Raw genomic sequence first — 19,934 nt, forward strand, 5'->3', positions numbered from 1 at the left:
ACAGTCTTTTAACACGCGGGGTCCTGTTTGCCCACACAAATCCCGTAATAATCCTATTTACCTGCTTGAAGAAGGACTTGGGGATGAGGATGGGAAGGCACTGGAAGGCGAACAGAAAACTGGGGAGGACCGTTATCTTCACGGACTGCACCCTGCCCGCCAGGGAAAGCGGCAGCATGTCCCACCTCTTAAAGTCCTCCTCCATCTGATCCACCAGCCGCGCTAGATTGAGCTTGTGCAGGGCATCCCAACTCTTAGCCACCTGTATGCCCAAATAGCGAAAGCTCCTCTCCACCATCTTAAGCGGTAGCTCTCCCAGTCTCTTTTCCTGGCTCCTCGCATGGATCACAAAAAGCTCGCTTTTCCCGACATTCAACTTATACCCCGAGAAATCCCCAAAATCTTTTAGGATCTGCATGACCTCCCCCATCCCCTCCACCGGATCTGAAATATACAGGAGCAGGTACAGTGAAACATGATGCTCCTCCCCTCCCCGAACCAGCCCCCTCCAGTTTCTAGACTCCCTGAGCGCCATGGCCAGCGGCTCAATTGCCAGGGCAAACAGCAGGGGGGACAGGGGGCACCCCTGCCTCGTTCCTCGATGCAGCCTAAAGACTCCGACCGCAGTCGGTTCATGGACACACTCGCTACGGGGGCCTGATACAGTAATTTGACCCACCCTATAAATTCCTCGCCAAATCCAAATCTGCCTATTACTTCCCACAGGTACTCCCACTCCACCCGATCAAAGGCTTTTTCCGCATTCATTGTAGCTACCACTTCTGCATCCCCTCCTTCTGAGGGCATCATGATCACGTTCAGGAGACTCCGCACATTCGTGTTCAGCTGCCTGCCCTTGACAAACCCCGTCTGGTCCTCATTAATCACCCCTGGGACTTCCGGTTGCGGCTATGCGGAGCTAAGTCGCACGTTCGGCAGCTCCTGCCAGAAACGGACTTTTGGGCTCTTTTTAGGGCCCCCATTGGCATTGGTTCGACGATTCCCAGTGTGGGAAAGATGACAGCAATATTTCCCCGACACTGTATGGATTGGACCAGGAGTGGAGCGGTGAAGAAAGTAGATTTGGAGCAACGAAAAGTGTGAGGGAGGAAAACCAAGATGGCGGCAGGTGGAGACCAGGCAGCGTGGGCGCAGGAGCAGCAGGTGTTTTTCCAGCGCTGCTTCACGGAACTGACGGTAGAGCTGTTAGAACCGATGAAGGCTTCGATTGACAAGCTGCTCGAGACATAGAAGGCCCAAGGGGCGGCGATCCAGGAGGTGCGGCAAAAGGCCTCAGAGAACGAGGACGAGATCTTGGGCCTGGCGGTGAAGGTAGAGGCGCACGAGGCGCCACATAAGAAATGGCAGGCGAAGTTTGAGGACATGGAGAATCGGTCGAGGAGGAAGAACTTGCAGATCCTGGGTCTCCCGGAGAGGGTGGAGGGGTCGGATGTCGGAGCATACGTGGTCACGATGCTGAACATGCTGATGGGCACGGGGGCCTTCCCGGGGCCCCTGGAGCTGGAGGGTGCCCATCGAGTCCTGGCGAGGAGGCCCAAGCCCAACGAGCCGCCGCAAGTGGTGCTGGTGCGGTTCCACCGGTTCGCGGACAGGGAGTGTGTCCTAAGGTGGGCAAAGAAAGAGCAGAGTAGCAGGTGGGTGGATGCACAGGTCCGGATATACCAGGACTGGAGCGCGGAGGTGGCCAAGACGACGGCCGGGTACAATGGGGCTAAGGCGGCGCTGCATCGGAAGGGGGTGAAATTTGGAATGTTGCAGCCGGCGCGACTGTGGGTCACCTTCAAGGACCGCCATCACTACTTCGAGATGCCGGAGGAGGCGTGGACCTTTATCCAGGCCGAAAAGTTGGACTCGGATTGAGGGTCGGTGGCGAGGGGATGTCGAGAGGGGATTGTTGTGTTTTGGGGGTATGTTCTGTTTGGTGAGAGTGTGGGCGTTGGCGGTTGGAAGAGAGGGGCCCTGTTGGGGGGGAAGGGAGAGGGGAGGCCCGAGGTGGGGGAGCTGGGATGAGGCCGTGAAAGGGAGCTGCACCAGAGGGGGTGGGGCCCGCTTGGTGGAAAGCGCGGGCTTTTTCCCGTGCTAGGGGAGGAAGGGGTGTGTCGGGTGCCAGATAGGAGCACCCGCTGATGGACAGGAGGGGGGAGGGGAAATTCTCACACTGGGGGGGTCAATGGAGTGCCGGGAGCGGCTGAGGTCAGCAGGAGTCAGCTGACTTACAGGAGTGCTATGGGGGGAGCAACGCAGCTAGAGGGTCCTAGGCGGAGGATTCTGTTCCGGTGGAAGGATGCGAGACCCCAAGTGTGGAAGCCTGGATCAGCGACATGGCAGGGTTTATTAAATTAGAGAAGGTCAAATTTGCCTTAAGAGGATCTGCGCAAGGGTTCTTCAGGCGGTGGCAACCGTTCCTAGACTTTCTAGCGGAGCGTTAGGAGATGGTCAGCAGCAGCAGCAACCGGGGGGGAGGGCGAGGGTTGGGGGCGGGTACTTTGTGTTTACTATTGTATTTATTAGCGTTTATCATTTAATGGAGGGCATATAGTCTGGGGTAAATGTGTGATATAGCTATAATCTCTTTATTTATGCGTTTTTTGTTGTTTCTCTTATTTTTGTACGGGGGGGCTTTTGTTTGTTGTTGAAAATATGTACAAAATTTTGAATAAAAATTATTTATAAAAAAAATTAATCACCCCCGGGACACAGTCCTCAATTCTAGTGGCCAGGATATTGGCCAACAGTTTGGCGTCTACATTAAGGAGTGATATCGGCCTGTAAGAGCCACATTGCAACGGGTCCTTATCTCGTTTAAGGATGAGCGAAATCAAGGCCTGCAACATCATCGGGGGAAAGGTTCCCCTCTCCTTAGCTTCGCTGAAGGTTCTCAACAATAGCGGGCTCAACAGCTCTGAGAATTTCCTATAGAATTCTACAGGATATCCATCCGGACCCGGGGCCTTGCCCGACTGCATACTCTCCAAACCTTTAACCAACTCGTCCAATTCAATCGGGCCCCTAATCCCTCTACTAGCTCCTTCTCCACCTTCGGAAACCTCAGTTGGTCCAAGAATTGCTTCATCCCTTCCCTCCCCTCCAGGGGCTCTGACTCACACAATTTACCATAGAAATCCTTGAAGACCTCATTGATCCTTTCCGAGCTTAGGACCGTGTTACCTCCCCGTCCCTAATTCCCTCAATTTCCCTGGCCGCCTCTCTCTTCCGTAGTTGGTGCGCCAGCATCCTACTTGCCTTCTCCCCATACTCGTACACCGCTCCTTGTAACTTCCTCAACTGAGCCTCTGCTTTTCCTGTGGTTAAGCAAATCAAATTTTGCCAATAGATAGGTTCTTGATTAATATGGGGATCAGTGGTTATGGGAGAAGGCAGGAGAATGGGGATGAGAAAAATATCAGCCACGTTTGAATGGCGGAGCAGACTCGATGGGTCAGTGACCTAATTCTGCTTCTCTGTCATATGGTCTTATGAACCAGTGCGTGCCAATTTCAGGGATTTCCGCCATGGTTTTCATGAAGCCTGTGCGGTCCCAGTTGGGCGTACATTGTCCATTGAGTCTTTTCCTCAATACCTTCCGACAGCCCCACGATCCTGATGTTTTATTATCGGGACCTGTTCCCCTGATCCTTGACTTTTTCTCTTAGTTCCCCTGGGCCGCCACCAAATGTTTTACCTCCGTCCCCATGGTGACAATTCTGTCGCTCTGGTCCGTCGAGGTTTTGTCCGAGTCAAGGATCATCCTCTTCTGAGTTGCCACTTTTTCCCCCAGCCCGTCGATTGCCTTCTGCATGGTGGCCGTCACCTCCGTTACCGCCAGCTTGACCGATACCTGGGTCTCTATCCTGCTTGCCTTCTTCATGGCGGCCAGTTACTTCATCAGGAAGCTCTTCCATCCATCTCCAGGAGGCTGATGCTCGGGTCATTGGCCACCCTCTCTCCTGCTGAGGGGCTGGTTGGGGCCGCTTTGCCTTGTGGGTCCGCTGTCTCGTCCGCCTGCTGGTCGTGGCTCTTACTGCCGATTCTGCCGTCTCTATGGCTCCTCGAGCTACTGTTCACTGGCACTCTTATTGATTGCCTTCCTTTAGTTGTTGATAAGATTTTGTTCTTGGAGATTTGGACAAAATTAAACTAAAAGTGTCTTTTCTTGTCATGGTTCGAAGGAGAGCCACCTGATGTGCGCCCACTCAGCACGTCACCGTCACCGGTAGTCTCCATTTATACTATTTCCAGTGTTTCTTCATCACATGACATCATCAGATTGGCCATTTGCGTGGGCAAATGTGCAGTCTAACATTACAGCCTGTATTGTTAACACCATCTAAATAAACTATGTTTTGGTTGACCTTCCAATGCCTCTGCTGTATAAGTTGTCGAGAATGATCTGGTTTGGAGCTTTCAGTACTGGCGGATTCAAGATTGAGTCTATTGAAAGCTTCAAACCATGGAGTTCTATCTCGACACCGTACACAGCAGAGGCTTAACTTGCACTTAAAACTTGTTCCCTTTGCCAATAATAAAGATTATAACATCTTCCGCCTTAGTGCATTCCTGAAGAACTGCTTTACTTCTGCAATCTCCTTAATACCCACACTGCTGGAAGCAACCTGTGCTTATAAGACCTCCAGTATATTTTTCATTTCCCATTCCTTCCACTTCAGTGTTTCTACATGCTTATTCAGCTACTATGGCTCCCTCTGCTACTTCTTTCCAAAAACCATTCACTGCTTTCTGTAAATATGTCCTTCCCTTCCCCAGAGAACTGTTCTCTTTCTCATTCATTATCTAATGAAGCACTTACAGAGATTAATTTTCTGTATGTAACAAATATGCAAGTTGCTTCTACTGTCATTCAAGCTAATGCTAGCTAGAAGCTCTTCCTACTATATGAATCAGCAATTGGAACTCACAGCTTTAGGTACATTCCTATTAATATTTTTGAATTCCTGTCCACAGCCATCACATTAACCTTGGGACACTCACTGCCATCAGCCCATTGTCTGAGATGACAAATACAGTGCTCTGGGTATTCACCAATAATATAATCTATTAGAAGAAAATCAAAAACTGATTTGGACTCCTTCAGCTAATGCGAAGGAGAGTACAGTAGTGAAAAAGATAGTGATGAGAATGTGAATCCCTAAAGATGATACAAACATTTCAGAACAGGTACTGCAGCAGCCACCTTCCGAGGTGCTATAACCAGGTTGAATGGGAATGGTGTATCAGTGGCTGACTTCCTCCAAGATCATTTCTTCTTTACGTATTTTTGGTAAATAGAACAAAAGGTGGGTTTTCTGACTATACATTCCCAGTATTGGAAATTGTGTGACTTTCCTTTCATTAAAATTAATGGATGGAAAATCATGGATTGGGCACACAATTCTTTGCTGTGTTCCTGGTAGGCAAGGCTCTAAGCTTGGACTTTGCAATTGGAAAATTAATCCTCGTAAATCAATGTGAAAGTAGCTGATGCTGTGCTTATCGACTGATACTGACTGTCAAGACTTAGCATCTGAAAAGTTAAACTCAGGCTATGGTTGAAGATCGGTCTGTGGCCTCCCAGCAGTCTGATGGTCAGTATAAATCAGGAATTAGACTGTACTGGACAACAATCCAATATATCCAATCACGTTACCAGAGTAGAAATTCTGCTCAAAATTACGCTTTCAGTCTGCCCCTAATTCTCAAAAAAAAAAGAAACAATAATATGGAGAGATAGAGAAAAGAAAGAACAGTTAAATCTATTGTTTCTTTATCCAGTAAATAATGGGGGCGATTCTCCAACATGGAACCCACGTGTTCGCGCCGTCGTGAACGCCATCGCGTTTCACGACGGCACAAACTGGGCATGGGTATGACTGATTCTGGCCCCCACAGGGAGCCAAGCACAGGGCTGGAGCGGTGCACGCCGCTCCAGCCTCCTTTTGCAGTTCCAAATGGGCGCCGCACCAACCCACGCATGCGCAGTTGGGCCGTGCCAACCTGCGCATGCGCAGGGGACTTCGTTAGTGCGCCGGCCCCGACTCCACACGGTGTCGGTGTTCAGGGGCCAAGCACAGCTTATACATCATATTTCATTGATCAAAAGATCTCTTGTGAACAGCCAGTCTCTATTTGATTACCACTAGTAAGTCATATCAGAATCGTATGGTAGTGAAATGATGTAGTTTAATTATATATCAAAGAATTATACAGTTCAAAGTTTCTTGTTTTTTTTTCCCATATTATCTTTCCATTGCATTGTGGACAGAATTCAGAATGTTGGCTTGGCACTTGTTGGTGAATAATCTCTAAGCACGCTCACCATTGCACCCTGTGAAAAAAAAGACACAAACTAGAGACAGTTCATATTTAAACAATGATAATTCAACAGCCATACAATGTTGAGCTTCGCTTGGGAGCTTATAAATTTGGTTTCTGACATTCAAGGTCAGCTAACTTCTGCAGTGAGGAGAGTAGATAGAATGCTTCATTGTAATGGATCCTATTCAGTTCTAAAAAAAAGTAGCTGGAACTGCAAGATATCCCAGTTGGTGGTCAATGGTTATAGTCCACATGAAGATAATGAAGGTTTTAACAAGGACAGTCATTGGGGGCACAAATGCAAAAAAAATATGAGCAATGTAAGTTGATGACTTTCAATTTACCTCTAATGCTTGATACACGGGGCACAATATACAAACAAATTATTAAATGCAGATATTGTTCAGAGTGGATATATTTAAACCTCTGTCCTTACCCAAAGAAGTATTGCATTTGACGGCCTGGTGACTAATTAGTTGAACAGCTCCCTCCCAGTTTAGCTGATTTACCTCCTTTGGAAGTGGAACTCATACTTCCCACTTCAGCACTACATAAAGTATAATCCATTTCTTTGTCATCATCACTAACAGCTTGCATTTATTTATCAGTTATAACATAGCCAAACTGTAGAGCCTATAAGTGTAGCAAAATGTACCATTGTCCAAAAAAATTACACTGGGCCACACAAGGCAACATTAGGACAGAGGGTCAAAATCTTTCTCAAGGAGGTAGGTTTTCGGGAAGATCTGAAAAGAGGACGGAGGTATTGAAGCTGAGAAGTTTAGAGAAGAATTCCACAGCTCAGGGACCAGGCCAGAATTAGAGGAACACAGAGTTATGGAGAGTTGTAGAGTCATAGCAGTCTACAGTACAGAAAAGGCCATTTGGCCCATCGTATCTGCACCAGTCAAAAACAACCACCAAACTATTCTAATCCCATTTTCCAGCACTTGTCCCATGGCCTTGTATGTCTTGACATTGCAAGTGCATATCTAAATACATTTTCAATATTATGAGGGTCTCTGAGTCCACCATACTTCCAGCCAGCAAGGCCAAGACTCCCACCACCCTCTGGGTGAAAATATTTCCCCTCACATCCCCTCTAAACCTCCTTTACCTTACCTTAACTCTATGCCCCCTGGTCATTGATCCTTCCACTAAGGGGCAAAATTTTCCTCCTGTCCACTCTATCCATGCCTCTTATTGTCTTACACATCTCAATCATGTTCCCCCCTCAGTCTGCTCTGCTCCAAGGAAAACAATCCAAGTCTATCCAATCTCTCTTCACAGCTAAAACTCTCCAGTCCACGCAATATCCCGGTAAATCTCCTCTGCACCCTTTAAGTGTGATCACATTCCTCCTGTAATGTGGATTCCAGAACTGCACACAATACTCTAGCTGTGGCTTAACATTTTATGCAGTTCCAGCATAACCTCCCTGCTCTTAAACTCTATGCCTCTGCTAATAAAGGCAAGTATACTATATGCCTTATTAACCACTGTATCCACCTGCTCTGCTAATTTAAGAGATGGTTTACATGCACAGTAAGGTCCCTCTGATCCTTGGTGCTTCCAAGGGCCCAGCCATTTGTCATGTATTCCCCTGACTTGTTTGTCCTGCCCAGGTGGTCAGACACGACCTCCCTTTAACAAACCATGCTGACTGTTCTTGGTTAATCCCTGCTTCTCCAAATGCAGATTAATTCTGTTTCTCAGAGTTGCTTCCAATAGTTTCCCTACCACTGACATTAGGCTGACTGGTCTGTAGTTTCCCAGTTTATCCCTTCCTTCTTGAATAATGGCACCACATTGGCTATCTTCTAGTACTCCAGCACCTCTCCTGTGGCCAGAGAGGAATTTAAAATTATTGCCAGTGCCCTTGCTATTTCCTCCCTTGGCTCTCTCAACAGCCTGGGATACATTTCATCTAGTCCTGGAAATTTGTCTACTTTTAAGCCTGCCAGACCACTCAGAACCTCCTCCCTGTCCATATAATCTCTTTAATTTCATTAGTCCTCCCTAATTTCTTTTTTAGAAAATATATTACGACATTTAGAATTTTAACACTTTTCAACAGAAAAATCCAACAAAGATAAAAATAAACCCACAATGACAGAGCCATCCCCCTCAAACATAGACCCCAACCAACATGGTCCACATAAACACTCCGTCTCACGGCCCTCCCTTCATTGGCTTTCCTACCCTTGTTCGTCATTTTTATACCTCCTCCCTGTTAAGTAATGGGTGAGAGACATTCCAATTAGTTGTCTCATTTATGTTAAGTATTCAATAATTGACACTGATATGTAAAGAGGCTTCAGGTGGCCTTTGTGTCAGGTGATATGATGTTAGAGTTTTGTGCACAGTCTGTTGAAGTAAACTAAAGGTACTTGTGGAAAAGGAGCAGTACCTTTGACTCTTTATAAAACAGCAGCTAAACATCTAACACTCCCTTCCCCCCACCACGCTGACAGACTAATTTTCCTTAAAGAAGTCGATGAATGGCTGTCACCTCCGAGCGAGCCCCTGTAACGAACCCCTTAAGGCGATTTTTATTTTCTCCAACCTGAGAAACCCTGCCATGTCCCTTACCCATACCCCCGCATTCAGGGGCTCCGAGCCCCTCCATCCCAGCAGAATCTGTCTCCGGGCCATCAGGGAAGCAAAGGCCAAAACATCGCCCTTTCTCCCCCCCTGAGTTCTTCTCCCTAATTTTTATACCCACACCGTCCCTCTCACGAGTGAACACCGACACAGAATATTCAATTAGACCCTAATTACGTCCTCCGGCTCCACACTCATCACTGTGGTCCTTAATGAGTCCTACCCTTTCCCTAGTTATCCTTCTACTCTTAAAATACTTTGAAAACAACTTAGAATTTTCCTTTATTTTACCTGCCAGTATCCTTTCATGCCAACCTTTTTTGCTCTCCTAATTTCCTTTTTAAGTTCCCTTCTGCATATGCTATACGCCTCCAGGGCTTTTGCTATTTTGAGTCTGTGATGTCTGCCACAAGCTTCCCTTTTTCTCCTGATCCAATGCTGTATGTCCCTCCATATCCAGAGTTCACTGGATTTGTTGGTTCCACTCTTTTTCATGATTGGAACATGTTGGCCCTGTATTCTCCCTATTTCTTTCTTGAATGCATCCCACTGTTCTGTCACAAGATTTACCAATTCTGCTCCCTGTCCACTCTTGCCAAATCATACCTGCTCTTATTAAAATCAGCCTTCCCCCAGTTCAGAACTTTGATTTCAGGCCCATCCTTGTCCTTTTCCATAACAATCTTGAATCTAGGATCATTGTCTGCAAAATGTTCCCCCATTGATACTTCAACTACTTGCCCGGCTTTATTAACTAAAATTAAACCCAGGACCGTCCCCTCTCTTGTAGGACCTTCTACGTACTGACTGAAAAGGTTCTCCTGGATGCATTTTAAGAATTCCTCTCCCTCTAAAACACACTATGGCTACCCCAGTTAATGTTGGGGAAGTTGAAATCCCTCACTATCACTAGCCTATTACTGTCACATTTCTCTGAAATTTGCCTACATATCTGCTCTTCTATTTCTCTCGGACTGTTGGGGGGCCTAGAGAACGGTCCCAGCAATGCGATTGCTGCTGTGTTGTAACGCTGAAGGAAGTTCAAAGTTAGGGATAGGGACATGTACTGGCATGGAGAAAGTGTGACGTAAATTGAGAGAGCTATTTTTCATGTCATGGGACCTTTATAATATTCCATTAAATGTAAAATTCCTGTTTGTGACCACAACTCGAGTTACCACAAGTTGTTCACAAAAAATCTTTCTCAATGAGGTTTTAGATTTTCTTAATTTAATAAAATAATTGAAGTGAAACAAGCTGCACTAAATGCAAGCAGATAGATTTGGATAGGACAAACATGATGCTCAAAGGAATTGGCAAGCATGATTTGTTCTATCATCAAAATCTCGACTCTCATGGAACTTCATTGAACCATTGTTTGTGGCAAAGGCCACCGAAGGTATATTAAGTTTCCTTTCTGCAGAAAATCCTGGTTTGACTCTTGTTTTTGCTTTAGTGCTGTGAACTTCCTGAGCTGAAGAGCGAAGCCAATTCTGCTGGCCCCCTCTTGTGACCTTTGTGCAGATGTACTTAAGAGCACAATCTGCCCACGAGTATCGGAATGCTTCAATGTTTAATGTGATTAAAGTGTTTCGTTGTGCAGTTCCCAACTTTAGAAATGTAAAAGGAGGTCCACAAACAACTTCGGATATTTTAAAACAATAAAATAAAGTTTTAAAAAGATTGTATTAAGTGGCTGAAGTTCTACTGCAACTCGTGTGAAGTCCAGCATCGGCAAGATTACTTCAGAGGTGATCTTGCACCACCTGCTACATTTTGAATCACTCCCAGGTCAACAATTACAAAGAAGTTTTTTTTTTTTAAATTTAGTGTACCCAATTATTTTTTCCAATTAAGGGGCAATTTAGCATAGCCAATCCACCTACCCTGCACATCTTTTGGGTTGTGGGGGTGAAACCCACGCAGACACGGGGAGAATGTGCAAACTCCACACGGACAGTGACCCAGGGCCGGGATTCGAACCCAGGTCCTCAGCGCCGTAGGCAGCAATGCTAACCATTATGCCACCGTGCTGCCCAATTACAAAGAAGTTAAGGCGCACCTTTTGAAAAACACATAGAGTTAATCCAGAAATGGCAATATAAAATAATAATCCATTAAATTAAACTTGGATTCTTAATCAAAAGAAACACATTTGGCTCATTAAGTATTATGACAATACATCAGCTAGTATCGTATGCCATCAACACGCAGAATGATAGGCAGGTAGATTGCTGCAGTAAGTCCCTAAAGGTCTCATTAAAAAGAAATCACAAATAACACTGTAGCTCATTACATATTATTCTATCCCTGAAATTGAATGTTGTGTAATATATCCAGCGACTTTGGATGTTTTTCGTGGGTATGAATATTTCAAGAAGGTTCATTGTTTGTCCTGGTCCCTTTTTGGTCTTATAACAGTTGCAGCTTTCACAAATTGTGAAGCCCAATATACTCAGTTTTCTTACCATGATTGTCCATTTCCTGTTTTCAGCTTCTTGGAAGACCAGTGATCTTGGGGAATAAAATACTTCATCATCAACTTCCTCCGGTTTTCGTGGCAAACAATGCAAGAATACCCAGTTGGGTGCAGCTGACTGTCCGGTCTGTGAGATGTGTAAAAGGCAAAAAAGGCATCATTACCGAAGTAAGGCATTCTGGTGCTGATTTTTGTTCATTTACTATAGATAGATTCTAATACCAGGCAAATGGCACGAACCATTTGCCATCTCCACTGAAGTCAATTATAAAAGTTACTGCATATATTAAACTATTTTGAGCAGCAGTCGATCAGAATTTTCAGATCAGACAGCATATGAAATAGCATACCTCAAATGCCATACAAGATTTTGGATGCGCCCATTTGTTGTATTAAAGCCTTGCAATCCCAGGCACTGCCTGGGAACAGAGTTGCAGCAAGATCATTCTTGGAAGAGATGATATAAGGTGCATTGTTTTGGCACTACTTTTCTCTTGTGGCTTCCCTGCTTCCTAAAATATACGCTGCACTCAGTTCCTTCCTCCAGCTACCAGGGTATTTTCATTCTTATAACCAATAGTAAAGAAGCTGTTATACTGTCCACTGCTTATAACAGACAAATCATATTAACACCACTGTGCCACTAGAAGTGGTAGGGACTGGATTTACCTTTTGGTATCCACAACACTCTTATCCTTGAGCACCTAAATAACCAAGTAAAAAGAATGGAGTTGACCTGCCACTCCAGTTGTCTCCACATCTCTTTTGAGGTTGCTAAATAATTGCTTATGATTCTACAGGCACAGCTGGTTTTCCAATGCCAAAGTGCCACTTTTAATGTGTTAACCTAAACACAGAGTGTGAGAATGGTCATGAATCACTGTCAAACTCCGTTTCCTTATTTTAATTATGCTCTGCCTGAGGGTGATGTTGTTCTCTTATTTTGGTTCTCTATTTCTCCTTCAGTTATTAAACCTTCTAAGCTAACACTCTGGTTCCCAACCCTCTGCCATACTAGTTTAATTCCTCCCAAGTGACTCTGGCAAACTTCGCAGCCAAGATATTGGTGCCCCTCCAGTTTAGGTGCAACCCGTCCTTCTTGTACAGGTGCCAACTACCCCGGAAGAGATCCCAATGGTCCAGTAATCTGAAACCCTCCCTCCTGCACCACCAGTTTAGCCACGTGTTTCGCTGCACTATCCTTCTACTTCTAACCTCACTGGCAGGTGCACAGGGAGTAATCTTGAGATTACAACCCGAGAGGTCCTGCTTTTTAGCTTACTGTCTAACTGCCTGAATTCCTTCTGCAGGACTTCATCTTCCTACCTATGTCGTTAGTATCTATGTGTACTCCGATCCCTGGGTGTTCACCTTCCCCTTCGGGATGTCCTGTGTTCGTTCTGAGACATCCTTGACCCTGGCACCAGGGAAGCAACATACCATCCTGGAGTCTCTTTCATGTCCACAGAAGCGCCTATCTATGCCCCTTACTATAGTATCCCCTATAACTGTCGCTCTCCTGCACTTTACCCTCCATTGCTGAACAACTGAGCCAGTTGTGGTGCCACTGTTCTGGCAGCTGTTGTTTTCCCCTGATAGACCAACCCCCTCAACAGTATCCAAAACAGTATACCTGTTAGAGAGGGGGAGAGCCACAGGGGATTCCTGCACTGACTGGCTGCCCTTTCTCACAGTCACCCATCTGTCTGCCTGCACCTTGAGTGTGACCACATCACTATAACTCTTTTCTATGATGTTTACCGCCACCTGCATGCTCCTAAGGGCATCCAACTTCTGCTCCAACCGAACCACGTGGTCTGTGAGGAGCTGCCACTGGTTAACTTGGTGCAGATGTAGTGACATTTAAGCACCAGTTTAAGCACTTCAGCCGCCCCCCCCCACATACACAATTTGAAAAGGTCTTTATATCACTTACCTTCCCAGGATGCTCTCTGGATCACTCCCTGCAGATTATCAGTTACAAAGCCAGAAGAAAGAAAGCAAAACAGAAAGGGAAAAAGCACCTCCTCCCACTCTACACTGAATTACCACACTGTTCCAAGTGACCAAATTCCAATCCTCACATGGGCTCTCTCATTCACTCAGGCTGTCTCTACTTCACACACGCAAAGCTTACGGAGTGTGCACTTTATGCTTCTCTCTTATATAGCATTGAATCTTGCTTATATCCGTTAACAGACCTAGATATTCTTTCTCTATCTGTGCATATCTCTGCTACGTTGGAGTCATAGCATGAGATGCATACGCAACTCATTTTTATAGATTATTTTCTGCTTTCTGCAACAAAACGGCACCAATGCCATTCTGACTGCCATCCATTGATATTTTCATTTCCTTCTTAGAATCAAAAAACGCTCAGACTGGAATTGTAGTTAGTGACGATTTCATGTTTCGCCACTCAGCTGCATGCTGAGGTGTCCACAGAAATTCAACCTTCTTTTTAAATCAGGTTTCTTAAAGTTGTTCTGCTGGTCAGATTTTCTCATAAAATTAACTACGTGCACATGCACCATAGTGCTTAACCAGTCTGTCAGCTCAGTCAGATATTGCATTGTTGAATTCTATCTACCTCATCCTTGAGGTGGTCTCTTAATGGTGCTGGCACTCTTCTGTGCACATGTCACTTAATGGTGCTGGCACTCTTCTGTGCACATGTCACTTAATGGTGCTGGCACTCTTCTGTGCATACGTATCACTGGCTCAGCATCATTTTTGAGTTGAATGCTGTACATGAATGATAAGGTGCCATTCCACTAAAGACATGCTTGAAGTTGCTCTATTTTTTTCAATTTTATCATTGAGTGAACCATTTAAATTTCTGGCTGCGTGTATTCTTTGTACCAAATTCAATTTTATGCATGCATCTACCCCAATTAGTGCTGACTTTGTACCATCCACAATTTCAAATTCCAATGGGATACAGATATCACTACTCTGCACCGTGAGACAGCAGGAACCCTTTGTCACTATTGCGTTCCCGTTGTCGTCCGTCAACCTACAGTTTGATTTTTTAATTCTTGGAATCTTGTTCACTTGTTTTAGATCTGCCTCTGTGATTAAATTTGCATGTGCACCCGTATCCAACTTGAATGGAACAGCAGACCCATTAATATTAAGTGTTACAGTCCAATCTTTAATTAAATTGGAGAGTTGAAATATTGTTCTATCATCAGTGTCCAGTTCATTAACTCTGGTTATTGCTTTTACCATGAAGTTATCCTGCAGAGTAAACTTAGTGAATCATTATTTGAAGTTAACATTTTTTTTTTCATGTCCTTAATTTTGTATACTTTGTACCTTTTTATATCTGTGGAACAAATTTTGAATTTGTTGGTATCGCTGAAGTAAAACGGCATTGTGAGGCAAAATGATGGAACTTGCTACATCGCAAGCTTTTTTTACCTTTCGCAGGACAATTTATTTTATAGTGGCCGTGGCCACAGCGTGTGCACATCATCATGCTGGTGATGTCACTTTCAAAATGGCCACCATCAGTGGCGTGCTGTCTTCTGAACTGCGCCACAGACTTAATGGCGTTGGCCATGTTTCGTGGATTCGTGCCTTTCTCTTTAGCCCTAAACTCTGCATATTTGTTTGTGGCTTGCTCACTGGCCTTGCAAAGCTTTATGGCTTCTTCTAATGGCAAAATCGGTCTTCTTAGTCACCTTTTTCACAATCGCTCATCAGATATACCAAACACTATTTGATCCTGCAACATCGAATCCACAATGGAGGAAAAATTACACGACTGTGCTCTCAGTCTTAAATCGGTTATAAACAAATCTATCGATTCTCCTTTTAGTTGCAGCCATTTTCTAAACATGTAGTGCTCATATGTTTCATTCACTTGTGCTTTGCAATGAGTATCAAATTTGTCCATGACCCGTTCACATTTTTTCTTATCCTCAGTGTCTGCGAATTCAAAGGAATTAAATAATTCAAATGCCTGCAGTCCAGCCAAATTAGGAGGAGAGCGATGTTTTGATGATCAGGAGCTGATTGTAACGCGGAGGCAGATAAAAAAAACTTCAATTTGCTGTTTGAAATTTTTCCAGTTTAGACTTGGTTTACCGGTCATCCTGAAGTGTTCTGGCTTTTTCAGATCTTCCATCTTACAATCAGTAGCTTGGTGCTGTCTCCGAGATCTGTGTAGTGGCCTGATTGTTCTTCTTTTCTTCTTAGAAGCTAAACTCATTGCTTACTATTAGGAATACACACCTGGTACCATGTGGTGTTCTTTATGATTCTGTTATCAGGATGGATGTTGTAGTGTTCACCAAGACCACAGAAGCTACGTTCATTAACAAGGCTAACTTTAAAAAAATATATTTTTTATTCTCCTTTTTCGCGTTTTGTCCCAAATTTGCACCCAACCATAAACAATAATTAGTAATGAATGTAATGTCAATCCCCATATCAATAACAACGATCCCATTCTCCCACCAAACCCCAAACATTGGCCTGCATGTTAACATAAACAAATTACAAAAATCATCCATAATTACCATTAACACATACAGTCCCCCTCACCCCAACCCCCCTAATGTTTGATGTGATCCAATTCTTGAAAGTGCATAATGAATAACGCCCATGCATTTTAGAACCCCTCCATCCTTCCCCTCAGTTCAACTTTGACCTTTTCAAGTGTTAAGAATTCCAGCAGGTCCCCCCCGCCACGCCAGGGCACAGGGTGGAGAGGTTGATCTCCACCCTAACAGGATCCGCCTTCAGGCGATCAACGAGGCGAAGGCTACAACATCTGCCTCCGCACCCGTTTCCAACCCCGACTGATCTGACACCCCGAATATGGCCTCCCGAGGGCCTGGGTCCAGTTTCACGTGCACCACTTTGGAGATTACCCAAAACACCTCCTTCCAGCAATCCTCCAGCGTTGGAAAAGACCATAACATATGAACGTGGTTTGCGGGGCCCCCCCCGCAACGTTCACACACATCTTCCACCCCCTCAAAGACCTCGCTCATACTCGCCCTCGTGAGGTGCGCTCTATACACCACCTTCAGCTTGCACAAGAGGTGGAGGCGTTCACCTTCCGGAGCACCTCACATCAGAACCCCTCCTCCATAATCTCTCCCAACTCTTCCTCCCACTTTGCCTTGATCCCTTCTAGCGGCGCCTTCTCCTCCTCCAAAGTAGCCCCGTAAACCGTCCATACTACCCCTTCTCCAGTCCCCCTGTCGTCAGCACCTCCTCCAGCAATGTGGAAGCCAGCTCTCCTGGGAAGTTCTGTATCCCCTTTCTGGCAAAGTCTCAAAACTGCATGTACCTAAATATTTCCCCCAGCTCCAGCCCTTACTTCGCTCCCAGCTCCTTCAATCCCACAAAACGACCCCCAAGAAATAAATCTTTTAGTGTCCTAATTCCTTTCTCCTCCCATCTCTGAAAATTTCCATCCCACTTCCCTGGCTCAAATCTATGGTTCCCCGAATTGGCATTTCCATTGCCCCATGCCCCCAACACGAAGTGCTGGCAAAACTGCCTCCAAATTCTCACCAAACCTATTATTGCCGGCCTCCCTGATTAACAAAGCTAGCTTTTATTTACACTACTTATTAAAGCTCGACCACTTACTTCTTTAGAAAACAATAATCTAGTAATCTGCAATCTACACTCTACTAACACTAGTCTCTACACTCTATCTATAACTGTACTCTACACTCTCTCACTTCTCCTCTCCAGCCTTTTCCAGCCTTCTCCCAGAAGCCTGTGAGTCAGTGCTTTATATAGTTCTGCATTTAGTTCCATGTAGTGGTTAATTATGATATGACATTAACCCTTTGTATTCTGAACATTTAACATAATGTCACAGCTGGGAAACATGAGTATATCGTTTAAGATGCACAATGTTGTGCTGATTAATGTTTAATTGTTTTGCCAGCTCGATCCAGGACATTCTGAAAGCTATGATCAGAGCAGTTCAAAAATCAAAAAGGTTTCTCCCAACAGGTCAAATAAACGCCTGCCCTGGTACATTTCTGCCACAAATGTGCATTGCTGTCGGCCCTTGTGAAAGTTCTGCAAAAATGTCATGAGCTATATTTTGAAACCAACCTTGCATTATATTTTCCCCTCAACAATTTGGCATTTTTTGTATCTATGTCTGTAAAGTGAGCACTCTCCGAAATATTGGTATTCATTCACATAGTTCTTTGCCAGTGGTCATGTTCTGGAGCAGAAACCCTTTCTGTTAATTATGTTAATTCCGTTAATAATGATATTGTCGAAAGTACAGAAATGCTACTCCTGTGTGGCTGTTGTATTTTACAATGGAAATGACATAAATTGATAATAACATTGTTCTGCTTCACCAGCCAGTTCTGCATGTAAATGTTGAATAATATGCTGAAATTATTTTATTTATGGTGCAAGAGTGAGTAGCATATTAGCCAATCCCCCGACCGATATTTCCTGTTGCTATCTAGTTGTGCAGACGTGTAATTCAGTGGCCATTCCATTTGCATGTGCCCTGTGGCTGCTGCTTTGTTTCTTGCGGGTTTAAGGAGCTGCAATAAATAATAAATCGTGTTCCTGAAGGTGCACTTTTGCTATGCGATGTAAACAATTCCAAAATTGAAGTAATAGGCACCCGTAATGGTTGGTTGAAAATTACTGGAGGGGTCTGCAGGAGCAAGTTGGCACTTGTGTGTAAAAACAAGAGCATGGAAGAAAGAGCAAGAATAAACGATGGGATGAAGGAAAGACTACAGAGCGACAAAATTCAGTATTTTCTGTGCCAAACACTGCTTACAGAGAGCAAACCACACGTCAAATGTGGACTTACAACAGAGAAACAGGAAACAATGGAGATGCATCTTTGTTTTTATCCAGCCATTCCCCTCCCCCCGCCACACCCAACCCCAACACAGTAATCACCCCCTCACCCCCTACTGATATAGACCTGCAAAAGAATTTACTTTTTAATGGTGCAGTCAAAACAATGTGGATTTGGAAGCAATTGATGTAATATCATGTGTTCAGTATAAGAACAGAAAAACTAGGAGCAGGAGTAGGCCATCTGGCCCCTCGAGCCTGCTTCACCATTCAATGAGATCATGGCTGATCTTTTGTGGACTCAGCTCCACTTTCCGGCCCGAACACCATAACCCTTTATTCTTCAAAAAACGATCTATCTTTACCTTAAAAACATTTAATGAAGGAGCCTCAACTGCTTCACTGGGCAAGGAATTCCATAGATTCACAACCCTTTGGGTGAAGAAGTTCCTCCTAAATTCAGTCCTAAATTTACTTCCCCTTATTTTGTGGCTATGTCCCCTAGTTCTGCTTTCACCCGCCAGTGGAAACAACCTGCCCGCATCTATCCTATCTATTCCCTTCATAATTTTAAATGTTTCTATAAGATCCCCCCTCATCCTTCTAAATTCCAACGAGTACAGTCCCAGTCTACTCAACCTCTCCTCATAATCCAACCCCTTCAGCTCTGGGATTAACCTAGTGAATCTCCTCTGCACACCCTCCAGCGCCAGTACGTCCTTTCTCACTAAGGAGACCAAAACTGAACACAATACTCCAGGTGTGGCCTCACTAACACCTTATACAATTGCAACATAACCTCCCTAGTCTTAAACTCCATCCCTCAAGCAATGAAGGACAAAATTCCATTTGCCTTCTTAATCACTTGTTGCACCTGTAAACCAACTTTCTGTGACTCATGCACTAGCACACCCAGGCCTCTCTGCACAGCGGCATTCTTTAATATTTTATCGTTTAAATAATAATCCCGTTTGCTGTTATTCCTACCAAAATGGATAACCTTACATTTGTCAACATTGTATTCCATCTGCCATTCACTTAACCTATCCAATTCCCTCTGCAGACTTCCAGTATCTTCTGCACTTTTCACTTTACCACTCATCTTAGTGTCATCTGCAAACTTGGACACATTGCCCTTGGTCCCCAACTCCAAATCATCTATGTAAATTGTGAACAATTGTGGGTCCAACACGGATCCCTGAGGGACACCACTAGCTACTGATTGCCAACCAGAGAAACACCCATTAATCCCCACTCTTTGCATTCTATTAATTAACCAATCCTCTATCCATGCTACTACTTTACCCTTAATCTTTATCTTATGCAGCAACCTTTTGTGTGGCACCTTGTCAAAGGCTTTCTGGAAATCCAGATATACCACATCCATTGGCTCCCTGTTATCTACTGCACTGGTAATGTCCTCAAAAAATTCCACTAAATTAGTTAGGCACGACCTGCCCTTTATGAACCCATGCTGCGTCTGCCCAATGGGACAATTTCTATCCAGATGCCTCGCTGTTTCTTCCTTGATGATAGATTCCAGTACCTTCCCTACTACCGAAGTTAAGCTCACTGGCCTATAATTTCCTGCTCTCTGCCTACCTCCTTTTTTAAAGTGGTGTCACGTTTGCTAATTTCCAATCCACCGGGACCACCCCAGAGACTAGTGAATTTTGGTAAATCATCATTAGTGCATCTGCAATTTCCC

General features: G+C 44.7%; 1 protein-coding gene across 2 annotated transcripts in view; it reads right to left on the reverse strand.

Annotated features, from left to right (window-relative positions):
- Positions 1 to 6,180: 6,180 nt before the first annotated feature.
- The window catches only part of otc (ornithine transcarbamylase), an 81,600-nt gene continuing 67,846 nt past the window's right edge, over positions 6,181 to 19,934 (reverse strand). For both annotated transcript variants that reach the window (XM_038802136.1, XM_038802137.1), the window contains exons 9-10: positions 11,406 to 11,543; positions 6,181 to 6,343 (exon numbers count right to left, since the gene is read on the reverse strand). In XM_038802136.1, the coding sequence (XP_038658064.1) occupies positions 6,284 to 6,343; positions 11,406 to 11,543 (198 nt within the window). In that variant the 3' untranslated portion in view covers positions 6,181 to 6,283. The remainder of the gene's footprint in view (positions 6,344 to 11,405; positions 11,544 to 19,934) is intronic.

This window comes from Scyliorhinus canicula, chromosome 7, assembly GCF_902713615.1.
Source record: "Scyliorhinus canicula chromosome 7, sScyCan1.1, whole genome shotgun sequence".
Lineage (NCBI taxonomy): Eukaryota > Metazoa > Chordata > Chondrichthyes > Carcharhiniformes > Scyliorhinidae > Scyliorhinus > Scyliorhinus canicula.